Source organism: Carassius gibelio, chromosome B9 (genome assembly GCF_023724105.1).
Source record: "Carassius gibelio isolate Cgi1373 ecotype wild population from Czech Republic chromosome B9, carGib1.2-hapl.c, whole genome shotgun sequence".
Lineage (NCBI taxonomy): Eukaryota > Metazoa > Chordata > Actinopteri > Cypriniformes > Cyprinidae > Carassius > Carassius gibelio.
In genome coordinates, this window is record NC_068404.1 from 3,688,406 (window position 1) to 3,703,133 (window position 14,728).

The 14,728-nt window shown below is 35.0% G+C and overlaps 1 protein-coding gene across 2 annotated transcripts in view; it reads left to right on the forward strand.

Annotated features, from left to right (window-relative positions):
• The first annotated feature begins 2,251 nt into the window (after positions 1-2,251).
• galnt13 (UDP-N-acetyl-alpha-D-galactosamine:polypeptide N-acetylgalactosaminyltransferase 13) overlaps positions 2,252-14,728 on the forward strand; it is a 72,607-nt gene continuing 60,130 nt past the window's right edge. For both annotated transcript variants that reach the window (XM_052564896.1, XM_052564897.1), the window contains exons 1-2: positions 2,252-2,668; positions 8,695-8,939. In XM_052564896.1, the coding sequence (XP_052420856.1) occupies positions 8,798-8,939 (142 nt within the window). In that variant the 5' untranslated portion in view covers positions 2,252-2,668; positions 8,695-8,797. The remainder of the gene's footprint in view (positions 2,669-8,694; positions 8,940-14,728) is intronic.

Genomic DNA, 14,728 nt, shown 5'->3' on the forward strand with positions numbered 1-14,728 from the left:
GGCTGTATTTGAGTCAAACTCGAGCTTAGATCATATTTGAGGAAAAGTCTAATAATAGATTGGAAACTAACCACACAATGGATGTAGCAATCAATGTAGTTAATGTATTTTTTATTTGGCCTATATTTCATAATTCCATAGTTTTTCCATCTATGATCTAAAAACAATTGGAAAGTGTCAAAATTCTTTGAAGTAATACTACTCTTAAATTTAGTATTAATTGTTAAAAGTAACCTGGGTTGGACTGGGTTTATACATTTCATCAGAGTGTCGTTAAAGTATTACTGAAACTATTACTCATTATTTATTTATTCACATTATTTATTATTATCATTCCTTTACTGCACACTTGCCTATCCTAAGATCAGTATGATTTTGATCATGGAGGATGATGATGGTGACTGGAAGACATTGGGACTGGTGAGGATCCCCATCGTAGTTTGTGTGCGCTGGACTCAGCAGTGATGTGCTAAATTTAGTCATACTAGTCATATTTACTTCATAATATGGATTTTTTTTTCTCCACAAGGGATGATATAAAAAGTAAGAGGTGACATTAGAGTTTATAGTTATCCTATCAATCATATAGTTTCTGTCACAGTTGTATATTTCTGAACATTCATTTGGCAAATACTGTAATAATCCAGCGAGTGTTTGTTTGAGTCCTGCAACAGATGGTATGACCCTAACACCATCAAGTCACTGAGTCCATCTGGGATTACGAGAAGAGACAGAAGTAACTGAGACATGCTTACTGTGGCAACATCTCCAAGACACCAAGAAATCTGACATTTGAAATGCTATAAAATAATCAAAAATAATGTCATAAAAACATTGAATCAATTAGGATAAAGTGGGGGGGAACCCCCCATGGGGTATAAAGGCGTTTTAAATCTTGTTATTTTGTAGAAAATCACAGCTATATATGCCTGTACATAGGGAGTATGTGTTATTTAATAAAAATATAAATGTAATTTCAGAAAGACTTTGTTGTTGTATTTTTTTTTTTTTTTTTTTTTTTTGTGTGGGTTAAACACCCCCGGGCTATGAGCAATTACTGTAATTATTCTGTTCTAAACATCAAATCCTTTGTTTTCCCATCAAATTTATTCTTACTAGTTCCAAGGGAATGATATATGAGGTCAGCTTTGTGTCTGCATCACACAGAAGTGACGGATGCAGAAACGCAGTGGAGAGGTTAAATCACTGGTCACTAATTACAAGTACAAAACGAGGATTTTTAAAGAAAGAATGTCGGAGGATTTTGATATAAGCCAAGAGGAGACTGGTTTTCCTTTGCTAAAGTAAGGAAGCTTTGCTTTAATTCTCTCCTGTTAATGAACATTGTTTTTCAGGAGACTCACCGGTGCATGCACAACGCTGACCTCATGTCATCCGCCCAGAGCTTCTTCTGTGTACAACTGTTGGCACAAGCAGGATTAAAGAGATTATTACGTTTTGAATAGAGATATTTTACTTACAAAAATGCATCAATTCACTATAGGAGGCCTTTGTTCAACCCCTTTTAATGGATTGGTACTTTTTATTTAACTTCTCTTGGACCGATGCATGCAACACTTGCTGAGTGGCTTCAAAAGACAATTTTAATATAACTCCGATTCATCTGAAAGAAGAAAGTTATATACACCTAGGATGACTTGAGGGTAAGTAATTCATGGGCTAATTTTCATTTTTATGTGAACTAAGGGAGGACATTTCCCCCCACTTAACCATAACTTCAAATACCTTGGCTACATCAATATTATTATAATTATTATGACCACACTTCTCCTTTAAAACAACTTTTTAAAGGCAGTTTTAAATGTACTTTTAAGGATCTCATAACATTATGTATGCAACTGCAGTGTAAATGCAACTGAACTGCATTAAATATGGTTAGGTTGGTTATTTTTATTATCACATCGTCTCATTTCTCTTGCATACATCAGGTGTCGCTGCTGAACCTCTAAATTTTACTCTGGACAACAAATAGGCTCCCTGTATGGCGATGTCTTACCAGTTATGTGTACAATTAAATAATGTAATCATTACAGGCTACGACACATACGATGCATGATCAAAACATGTTGTTAATACATTTTAGCATGTCCTTAAGTAAAAAGGACGTGACAAGGTGATGCAATCAATTAATACATATGCGAGAGATCTGTCATCAGAAATAGCCTACATGTACCAGATGTCCTCGGCGCACTTGCGCATTGGTGTCTTATGTGGACACGCCTCTTGTCTCCAGTCATCCCAAATCCAATAGCCCAAGCGGAACGATACTTACATCATATGAATCCGTTTCTAAGAGCAGGGAAATGTTTCTTCAGACGAAGACCTGGCATAAGACACACAGCATCAGCATTCGCATCTGATTCCAGGGATGACATCTGTCCAGTGATGCAGTGGGCTAAATGCATGCAGCATCATTTGTCATAGAGGCAGTGCTGAAAGGGACAGCTCGAGATTTTGGGGCTCAGTAAATCCGGCCTGTTATTTGTATTTACTTATTCATGTTTTACTGGTTCTATATCGTTCGGTGTTCACACTCGTAACAAGAGATACGCATGAAATCGTATTGGGATTATAAATAAGGAGAAACAGACGCAACACGTTGTTTGCTGATCATCAGGAGCTCAAGGTGTCTTTCAGTCTTCATTCAGTAAGTACAGAAGTGCCATTGCCTTACATGTAAAAGACTTCTTTAAATAATAAGCGCACATGCCAGTATATGTCCTGTGCGATCCAAAATTAAAGACATACAGGCTAAAAGACCCTGTGTGTGTGTGTGTGTGTTATGGGTTAACAACTAAATCTGCGCTTTTGGGGCTTGTACAATGTACAAATGCACATTTACAAATCACCGTACCCTGACTGACATTTTAACCGATTTCCTGCTGAGTGTTGATCTTTAGCATGTGATGAGGTACAGTGGTATCGCTATGCTAAAAATAGAGGTTAATTCAAGATAACTGGGACATTTCTCTTAGTCCTCTCAAGTGTTAAAAAAGATGGCCCAATTTGCTTGAATTTACTTAACCTTTTTGAACGTTTTGAAAACTCATGCTCTCTCTCTTCATCTCTATATAATATATAAAGTTGGTAAAAATTAAATAGATTTTTATGGATCTTCAGAACATATATTTTTTTAATAATTGTATTTATTCAGAGAGAGAGAAAAGTAGCCTCAGGCATCTGATGTCATCAGTGTTATGTGAATCTTAACAGGTGTGTTTGTGTCATCTGATGCACAGATGGATGCAGGCAAGCGTGAAAAAAAAATGCTTTAATGCTTCAATGAAAAATCTTTAACTTTTGTTGTGAAAGCAGCTTATTCAGGAATTCAAGCACAAAAAAAAAAAAAGAAAAGAAAGGAAAATAAATAAAGCACTATCAAAAGGCCATGTTTGAGGTTTAGTGAGTTTCTTAATCTCTAAAACACGGTGTAGACATTAGGGTATGTCATAAACCACTTATTTGTCTTGTTTGCTAATTTCAGTACTCTATGACCAAGAAACTTTGGAAACGTCAGCAAATATGTGAAAGATCTCACTGCACATTTATTCAGTTCCACAGGTAAGGCAACTTGTTATATGACGGGAAGCTGTGGCCTAATGGTTAGAAAGTCTGACTCATACCAACAGGGATTGGAGGTGGGGGAATGAATGTACAGCGCTCTCCACCTTCAATACCACGACTGAGGTGCCCTTGAGCAAGGCACCGAACCCCAACTGCTCCCCGGGCGCTGCAGCAAAAATGGCTGCCCACTGCTCCCGGTGTGTGTTCACAGTGTGTGTGTGTTCACTGCTGTGTGTTTGCACTTTGGATGGGTCACCATACTTGGCCACATGTCACTTCACTTCACTTCAACTATGTGAGTTCTGCTTATTTGGCATCTGACATTGAGACAATGTCTTAAAATTCTGCATAGCTAAAATAGTCACTTTGTTACTGGTAAACTCTTAGCAAGCATGGCAAATAATTATGGCCTCAAATGAACAAGGTCTCATTCGCTACAAACTGTGAATAACAGACTTTGCAAAGGCCCAATGTTAAGTGAAAGGCTCTTAATTAAGACTCAATCAATGCTTTCTTGGGTTTTGAGTTTCAGGAGACCAATGATAATAGCTTAGAGGTAACTGTACACCCCAATCTGAAGGGCTGAGTTTTCAGACTTTACACCAGTCTGCTGGTTAACTAAATCTCTAAAACGAATCAAACAGTGCATGGATTTAAAAGTAAGGGGCCTGGAATATTTCAGAGAATTCAGTTTCACACTCAGTATTTTATATTTGTTTTAAAACTTCTCAAAGAAAATGTGATTACCTGATTAAGTCTACACCTGATAAGATCGTCGCACAAAAGTAAATTATCATAATCAATGAACTTGTCTATACTGGAGTCCCAAAAGAAAACAGAGGCCCATTCTATTCTTGAAGGACTACACTGCTACATCCGACAGAAGGACGTATAGATTTGAAATGTTTGCATTGACTGCATCCATACATGCTTAAGACATTTCATTGGATTGCTTAAATAGATTTGCCCAGCAGTAATTAATTAGTTATGAAAGTGTTTTGAAGTTTACACACACACACACACACACACACACACACACACACACACACACACACACACAGATATATATATATATATATATATATATATATATATATATATATATATATATATATATATATATATATATATATATATATATATATATATATATATATATATAATTTTTTTGGTGTTGATAAGAGGTGTTGATAAGTTTTTCTGGTTTTTCTGGTTGGTTTTTCTGGTTGGTTGCTAGGTCAATGGTAAGCAGTTGCTTACTGCATGACCCAGGTCCAAATTTTCTGCTTTCAGAATTGTGTACTTTCAGACATATTTAATTTATCCTGAACTTTTAATCAGACAAATCCAGCCTTGTTGAGCATAAGGGACTTATTTCCAAACCATTAAAACATCTTATGAAATCTAAACTACAATAAAGATGTAAAATAAAGTGCATCCAACCACATACTGATGTCTTATTTTGCATGACTGTGTTTTAGGCCCCTTAATCCTACCCCTAAACTGTAACAGCTGCCTTACTAAATACTAATAAGCAGCGAATTAGGAGTATATTTTGTTAACAATCCCTATTTAATTAGCATTTATGGTTACACTTTATTTTAAGGTGTCCTTGTTACAGTGTAATTATTGCCTACATTTAAGTACTGAGTAATATTAATTAACAACATGTACTGGTTAGGGTTAGGATTAGGGTTCTGTTTAGGGTAGGTTCAGAGTTAGTATCTAGTTATTACCTAGTTATTGTAATTACCATAATAAGTACATACAGTAGCATGTAGGCAAAGGGCACAATAATGGTATTCTGCTCAGGGCACACATTTAGCCAGCAGCGGTCCTGAATATAACCCATTGTAATTTAAGTGGATACAACATGTTCACTGTGTGTTATCAATCATCATACTCTTATAACCACAAATAAGTTAATATTATAATACAGTTAAATTGTTTTATTTTTATTTTTACATATTCATAAGATGATAGAACATATTAAAAAGTATATATATATATATATATATATATATATATATATATATATATATATATATATATATATATATATATATATATATATAATACTTATATTTAAAAACTATTTTACTAATTATTAATAAGCATCGAATTATGAGTTTATTGAGGGAAAAGTTGTAGTTAATAGTGAATTAGTGTTCCCTATTCTAAACCAGAAAGTCTCTATAGTTTTATTTTTTAAAGATTAACACTAGTTAAGCACATTGGTTTATGATAACTTTGATACAATATCTATTAATATTTGTTAATGCTAGTTAATAAAAATGCAACTATTGTATTTTTATCAACTAACATTGGATTGTTAGTTCATGTTAGCTCAGGTCCATTTAATAATAATAGCAGCCAGATTTTAACAATGGATTACTCAATGTCAAAATTAACATTATAAATGCTTTAGATGTACTGATCATTGTTTGTTATAATGTAGTTTACTAATGTTAACACATCAAACCTTATTGTAAAGCGTTACCTTTAAATATATATTTTAAGTTCAACATGAATTCACAGCTTCTGAGACATGATTTCTATTATCACAGTCAAACAAATAAAGGTCCTGCATGTGCACCATAATGGATTTAAATTGGAAGTCTGTGGGGAATCACATTGAAGAGGAATGATGTAAAATCTTTCTTTCTTTCTTTCTTTCTTTCTTTCTTTCTTTCTTTCTTTCTTTCTTTCTAAATAAACAGATTAATAAATTAATAAATAATAACACAAAATAATTTGGTAACACTTTATAATAACTGCATGCTATTAATTATTAGTTAAGCATTAGGAAACAGTTAATTCATCATTTATAAAGCATTAATAGACATTTATAAGCAGTTTACAAATACAGATATAAATGCTTTATACCTGATTTAAAAGCATATCTATAATGTATTTAATAATTGTTTTTTCATACTTTATTAATGATCAATTTGTCATTTCTAAATTAAGTATAGCATTATTTACACACCAGTTATTAAGGAGTTGTCAGTGGTTCATAAGATCACTTAGAAATTGTAAGTAAATGATTAATAAACAATTTAAATGTGCATTCATACATCTTTTTATTCAGACATATAGTAATAGTTACTTATAGTGTTAATAAAAGGTTTATTAACATGTATTTCTACTGTAATTCAGGGTTAATTCAGGTAGTTATAAAGTATTTAGTAGTGGTCAGTTAACTATTTTTGTGAGCTCATCTAAAGTGAGGACTATTTATGCCTTGTAAAGCTTTTACAAATGAGATTTAAAGGCTGTTAATATTTCTATGTGCTGTATCACTGTGTTGTGTTTGTTTCTGTTTTTTGTTTAGAAGATAACTGAGCCTTTAAATATCCTTTATAAATACTTTACAAGGCATAACTAGTCCTCACTTTAGATGAGCTCACATAAATAGTTAACTGACCACTACTAAATACTTTATAACTACCTGAATTTACTACGTTTCTTGTGATCTTATGAATCACTGGCAATTCCTAAATAACTGGTTTGTAAATAATGATATACTTCATTGAGAAATGATAAATTGATCATGAATTAAGTATGAAATTACACACTATAGATATGCTTTTAAATCAAGAATAAAGCATTTATATCTGTATTTATAAACTGATTATTATTGTCTATTAATGCTTTATAAATTATGAATCATCTGTTTACTAATGCTTAACTAATGATTAATAGCATGCAGTTATTATAAAGTGTTACCAATAATTTATACAAGCTGCATTTTTTCGTTTTAACCATCTGGAATATCTGTTCCAATAGACTTTTATTTTTGAAAACTGTGGGATGAATTGCAATAATTTTCTCTGGTAATCGACAGCACATCACAGATATATTAATACAGTATATCCCTTAATAAACATGTCTCAGTGCTATGAAATCATCTGCTCTCCGTGTTTGTCTGACAGCTTTTACTCTTTCCAGTGTTCATTCTCAGCCTGTGCTTTCGAGTATACAGAATGAACTCTGGAGTTTGTGTTCACTGCGTGCTGTCCAGGCATTCCCTGGAGGAAAAGGACAGACAGTCTGGAGCAAGTGTACGGTTTCCAGACTGCAGGATAGAGCCTAGAGATGGGGGAAGGGAGGAACAGACAGAACAAGAGAAGCACGCCGACAGGAGTGATCTTATTGTGTCACATCCCTCACTTGCAGCAGAGACATCAAAGATTTAAAATAATAAACAAGCTCATAATAATAACATTTTTAATAATAGCTGAGCTGTCTTCAATAATAGTTAAGTTTCTAGTGTTGAGAAACTTTATTGTTTTTCCCATTAAGTAGTGTAATGTACAGTGACTAAATGCTGCAGTGCTGTTATTTATAACAAATGATGAGTAGCTTCCACTTTAAATAACACGGATGATGCACTTGTATAACCGTAAAAGAAGTGTGGAATGTTGGACACTTCATGCACTAAATCGGCACAGCTTTAATTACGTAGCGAAGGGGGAGGGGCCATCAGACTCTGATCATTAAATTGTTAGTTGTTAAATGTATCGCAGCAGTTTGGAAATTAAATGTCCCATGAGTCGCACTAAAAGGTTTATGCTGTACCAGGTTAGCTTCCAAGCAAGTTTACCACATCAGAAAAGCTGTAAATGTGGACCTGGTTACGTGATGCAAAAGTCGAACTTGTCGTACTATGGTAAAACCGATAATCTGCTCAAATCTGCACTTGCATTCAGAATTTATGGGAAAAGGAATAAAGCTTGTTGGTGTTTTATTGCCTCTAGTGGACATATCAGCTGGAAACTAATGGATTTTATGCACAGAGACTCGTATTTCTAGTTATCCTAGGTTGTTTGTTTTTGTCTTACTGTGGTGGGAACTAACAAGGGGTGATATAATTATTATCCTTTTGCAATTACTTTTAAATCCTTTTGCAATATTACTTTGGTAGACAGATGTAATATTATTATAATGGCCCCAGAAAAGGCCATATAAATAGAAGAAGGGCTATAGTAGGTACAGCATATTTCAGCAGGTTTTCCTAAAGGCGAAATTAATAGTGTATCTGCTCTATATAATAGTTTCGCAAAGAAAGATCCAACTAATGTTTTTGGTTTTCTTGTCCTCTTTCAGTGGGATGACGTCTCAGAGTGTGTCCTGTCACATCGCCCCCTGCCCCATCTCCTGTGTCCCTCTTCTCTGTCCATCTGTGGGGTCCTGACGCCAGCAGGGGCTCATGAGACGCTTTGTGTACTGTAAGGTGGTGCTGACCACCTCTCTGGTCTGGGTGCTAGTGGATGTCTTCCTGCTGCTGTACTTCAGTGAGTGCAACAAATGTGACAACAAGAAGGACCATTCACTCCTGCCTGCGCTCAGAGGTGAGTCTGACAGTTTAACAGACCACAGAGTTGCATTATCTAATATCTACCTGCATGGGGTGCAGGTGTCCACTCTTCATACATTCCACCTATTGCGCACCTGTGATAGCCTTGTGGGCTGACGAATGATGGTGTGCTTTACGCGTCCTGAGTTTGAGATGTCATAAGTTTTTCAATTTATTCAAATTGCTCTATTTTATACTATATATATTATAAAGTAATGTCTGTGAGGGCAAATGGCAACCTTGCAATGCATCACCAAGTTAGAATGTGCTAAACACGAGTAATATTTGAGAGCTATGACAACATTTTTTTAATTATTATTAGATTTTTTTAAAAATAATTATTTAACTAATGCTTAACATAAAATTTTTAAACTTATAGAAATCACCAGTCTTGCCCATGGTATATTAAAGGGGTGATATGATGTGATTTAAAATTTTACTTTCTCTTTGGAGTGTTACAAGCTCTTGGTGCATAAAGAAGATATGTAAAGTTGCAAAGACTAAAGTCTCAAATCCAAAGAGATATTCTTTATAAAAGTTAAGAGTCAACCACGCCCTCCTAAAACGGCTCGTTCTAACAAGCCCCCACATGTCTACATCACGATGTGGGAAGAATTGCATAACGCCGCCTAAATGTTAACACAAAGAAAGAAGCATAACTTTCTTTCTCGCCGTTGCAGCAGGCGCCACGTTGTGGATATGCTGTTTGTTTGTAGTGAAAGCAAAGCTTCTTTGTTTAGCCTTCGAAAAGAGGACACAACTAGAAATCAGTGGTTAAGTTGTAACTATAACACTGTTCCAGAACAGTTCAACACAAATATTCAGATGCAGCAGCACATGTTATGGAGAATGAGGACTGTTTCCTGAGAGAGTAGCCTACAATGCTGGTGTCTGTTTCTATAAAATGTGACAATTCCAACTCCGCAAGGACAGTCTGGTGTTTCTGACTCACAGCCTGTAAGTATTTTTACATATGCAAAGGATTTGCCACTGACAATTCAAATAAAAGTTTTAAGCAGTGTAGAGTAGCTCATGTTGTTTCTCCTTTCTCCGATCGCAAATGCAAAGATGGTTTTATGTTTTAGCAGCACGATACCCAACACAACACGTAAAAAGACAGTATAAGTCATTATAATCAGTAATTATGTCCCCACTGGATGAAACAAATGCCTCATTTGTAAAAGATTGTATTGTTTTTGTCTCAACGTGCTGGGAGACATCATCAAAGTATGGTAAGGGGGGTATCATTTCCGTCACACGCTTGAGGTATTCGGCCAATCACAATGCACTCTATAGCCGGCCAATCAGAGCACACCTCGCTTTTCAGAACAAAGGGCTTCGTAAAAATTGACGCGTTTAAAAAAGGCGGGGCATAGTGAAGAAACAATAATGTACAATATGTGGAAAAGAATGTGTTTTTTGAACCTTGAACCACATAAACACGTTGCAATGACCCCTTAAAAACAATAGTTTAGTATTACAAGTTTTCTGAAATGTAATGTTTAAATGTGCATTATATAAATATGCACTATTGCACATACTTTTCTAGAATATTGGTTAAATCCAGGTCCAAAACCTTCTAAATATTCAGTTAAAGCTTTTTACATTAAAAATAAGTATATGGCTTTAAAGGTATACTCTACACCCCCATTGTTTGCTAAGTGTCATGTCGATCTAAACCTGTCATAATTTTGAAGAATTTTTGAAACCAAACAACAATGGTTCACAACACTTTTGATGACTGTATACTATATATAAAAATATATAAAAAAAAAACTTTACACAACATTAAGTAATCATTCATTATTTGTTCCGTTTCCTTTCCTATTTGAGAATGAAATGACTTTTCATTGTATTCGGATCGTAATATCTTCTGAAGTATGTTCACCAGCTGCTCATTTCTTACTGTTTAATCCCAGCACTATCAGATCCTTGTCCTCACTTCAATGCTTTGTGTGGTAAACAGGTTTAACTCGTACCGTAAGCTGCTTTCAGGTTTAGATATGGTCCACCAGCAACCGTAATCAGTCTTACTCGAAAACCTTAGAGCACAATTACAGCAATTTTTAATTATTTTTTTTATTATTTATGAATTTAAATTCTGTGGTTTGCTTGTTGCCTCTAATGAAGTGGACAAAACAGGAAGCTTGTGTCTTCCTGGAATACAATTTGTATCCATGCATTCAGGATTTAATAATGGCAGGAAAGCAATTAGGGTATTAAACAGTCAGATGAGGTCTAAGCAGCCACAGTGCTGAAAGAGCAGGGCTTAGAAGGACTACAGTCTGTTGGCTATTTATGCTAGATCGTTTTTTATGAGGTCGAGCCAGTTTGAAGATCTTCTCTTATTGGGGTTATCGGCAGTGATTAGCTCAGTCCTGATGGCGAGGGGTGGTTATCTAGAGGTCAAGGTCCTAACACAGAACTTGGAAGTTCAGTTTTAAACAGCGAATTTCAGTAATGCACATATAGTGCATGAACCACAGTGCACAATAATGATTTTGGATCCATAATTGCTTGATAATTATGATATTTATCTCTTTGCCTAATTTCTTATTACATATCAATTGCCCTAATTAGTTAGATAATTACAAAGTTTAACTTTTGACTAGCAAATAAAATATAATTGGCACAGTATATTACCAATGTTCTGATATGGATCTTTCCTTATTTTGCAGTGTAGTGTGTAGTGTCAGTGTTGTGATCCATTTCAGATACTACCAATATTACAACCGCATGGTTACATAAAGCCTAAATTTTGGACCAATTTTGGACACCAGTTCTCACTATAACTCACTAGTGGTTTATTAGCATGCACTGCATATTGGCCGTATATGATTACTTATAAAGCACATATTAATGCCTTTTTCTGCATGACAGTATTTTTGACCCTTTAATCCAGCCCCATAACTAAATTTAACAACTACCTTACTAACTATTAATTAGCAGCAAATTAAGAATTTATTAAAAGTTGTAGTTTACTGACAACTGGTTTTCAAACTAGAAATGTGACTAGCACTGCAGTCCCTATTAATATGAGGTTGCTATATAGGGGTCTTAAATGTTTTAGCTGGTTTGGATATTCTAGGTTGTTTACTTACTGACCCAAAACTAAACAGCAACACAAGCTCATTGGGAAAGAGTGCCTGGGGTGCAATTTTAGCAAAATGATACTACGTTGTTTCTTGCACATCGTGTGACAATTTCAAAGTATAACATCCTCTGAACGGAGATAAAACTGTGTTTACTTGTATCAAAAATAGATGATCCTGAATCTTGCAGCGTTTTGCTTTGTGTTGTAAAAATAGATCCAGTCTACTTCAGTCTTCATTCCTGCTGTGCAGCACCACACTTGTACAGAATTCAGTTTACTGAGACAGATCTTCAAATATCATGTCCAAGGAAGATCATTTTGCTTTTGATCTGTTCATAACCTTCGGTTTATTTTTAGCTTTACTATGCAGCCAATTGTTCTGTTGTTCTCTCTTTGAATGGATGCATCACTTAAACACCCACTAAAAGAGAGCACAGAGGCTGTTTCAAATATGATCTTATTGCTAAATGAATACTGTACTGAGATCAATACAGACGTGCAGACATCGCCGCTTTAATTGCCACATCAAGTATACATCACCCTCTTCCCAGACTGCATTTAAACTGATGATGCAACAACTTTACGTTCTAATAAAACCAAAGACATTATACTTAATGGATATTAATTATTTAATGCTCTTTTATGAATAACTGCAGGGAATCTCTTTAAAAATGTCAGCTAGGCTCCATTCCTAAACATAATGAGCTGCCTAAGTCAACTCAAGTAACCTTTATTTATATAGTGTTTTTAAACAAAAAAGATAGTTAAAAAAACAATAAAAAAACAATTGAACAACATTCATTAGGAAAACAGTGTGTCAATAATGCAAAATGATAGTTAAAGGCAGTTCATCATTGAATTCAGTGATGCCATCTCTTTTCAGTTAAATAGTGTCTGTGCATTTATTTGCAATCAAGTCAATGATATCACTGTAGATGAAGTGACCCCAACTAAGCAAGCCAGAGGTGACAGCGGCAAGGAACCGAAACTTGGGAGAAACCAGGCTCAGTCGCTGTCTTTCAGGGATGTAGAGGTCCTTTCTAGGTGCTGATCCACCATCTGGTCTGGATACGTACTGGATCCGGGTGACTGCAGTGACCCTCTGATCTGGATACAGACTGGATCTGGTGACTACGGTGACCTCGGAATAAGAGATAAACAGACTAAAAAATAAAAAGTTAAAAAATAAAAAAGTAATTAAAGAGCACAGATGCTGCCAGCTCACATGTATAATGATCAACCCAATATATCAAGAACATCACAAATAAGTGCTGGGTCACAAACAATCAAAGCCAATGGTAAAATAATGTGTGCGGAATCTAACAACACAACCGAAAGGTGGGTTAAGATGCTTTTTTGGGGGGCGTTAAATAATGGAGGAAATAACTGACTACTACAAACCTTAGTTAATCATCTTGCATGATTTGTTTAAACACTTTCCCCCTAAAAATTTTGCGACGCTGGAAATTATTTGATGCATAGTGTTTTAAATTCTGTTACTGCATTCTTTTTTTAATAGTTGTGTAGTGTATTCCAGCCTTAACTTTAGGTCTGCAACAACTGATCGATAAAATAGATTATTATCGTTCATGAAAATCATCGATACTGATTCTTATTATCGATTAGTTGAGTCTGCCCACAATGCACGTCCAACTTGATTAATGCATTTATATGGACAAAATGCATCTACAATTATTGGAGGAAACCGTATGAGCTCCTGCAGGAGAAGTACATGATCCAAGCTGCCCAAAACGTTTTGGGCAGCTTGGATCATGTACTTCTCCTGCAGGAGCTCATACGGTGGGTTTTTCCATTTTTGCATAAAGGCCCGCCCTGGCAGTCTGCATTAAGTTGAAATCTTTACTGAAAGAGCGCTGGCGCGGCAGGCGCACGTTAAACAGTCAGAACACAAAGAGGCGAGGTATACAATATTCAGCGCAAAAACATTCATTGTGCTGAAATATCTGTTGTTTAACATTTATATATAGGTTTTAAAGTCAACATGCAGTGAGAGTAATTTATGAGAGTAGGAACTGTGAAAAAGTACATAAACAATGCAAGCAAGTGAGCTGTTATCAAAGGTAATGAAGACCATTTTTGTTATTATGTGAATAAATACTATTTAGTTGTTTGTGATTTGTCCAAAAATTACAATATAATATTTTGAATAATTTTTTATGACAGATTCCTAAAATATTTGTGTTTTGTCTTATGACATGTGGTCTAATAAATTGTTAAGCACTGTATGTTTTGAAAGCATTCAGCTGGCACATTTGTTTTAAGGGCATTGGACAAAATGTGGAATAGTGTGTTTTTGTCAATAAAATTAAAATAAAGAAAATGTGGGTTTTAATCTAAATTAATCAACAACAAAAAAATAAGATTTTTATTTATTTATTTATTACATCCGAGCACAGTATATTGTCCTCTCCACGAAGGCTACGGACATTGCTGCCTTCAGATTGGTTCAAAATGTGGTGGCTTTTGCATTGGGATTGTGACTACTATGCCTTAAAATACTGCTTATGGAAACAGCTCAGTATGTTTTGGAACAGAATGATAAGTGTCCATAATGGGACAATGCTTCCAGATTTCTTTCAATGACATGATATTATGGGCTGTCCTTGTGTCCAAATGGATGCTATTTTTGGATCAGGCAGCTAAGTAAGACAGCAGTGTGTGAGGGAATA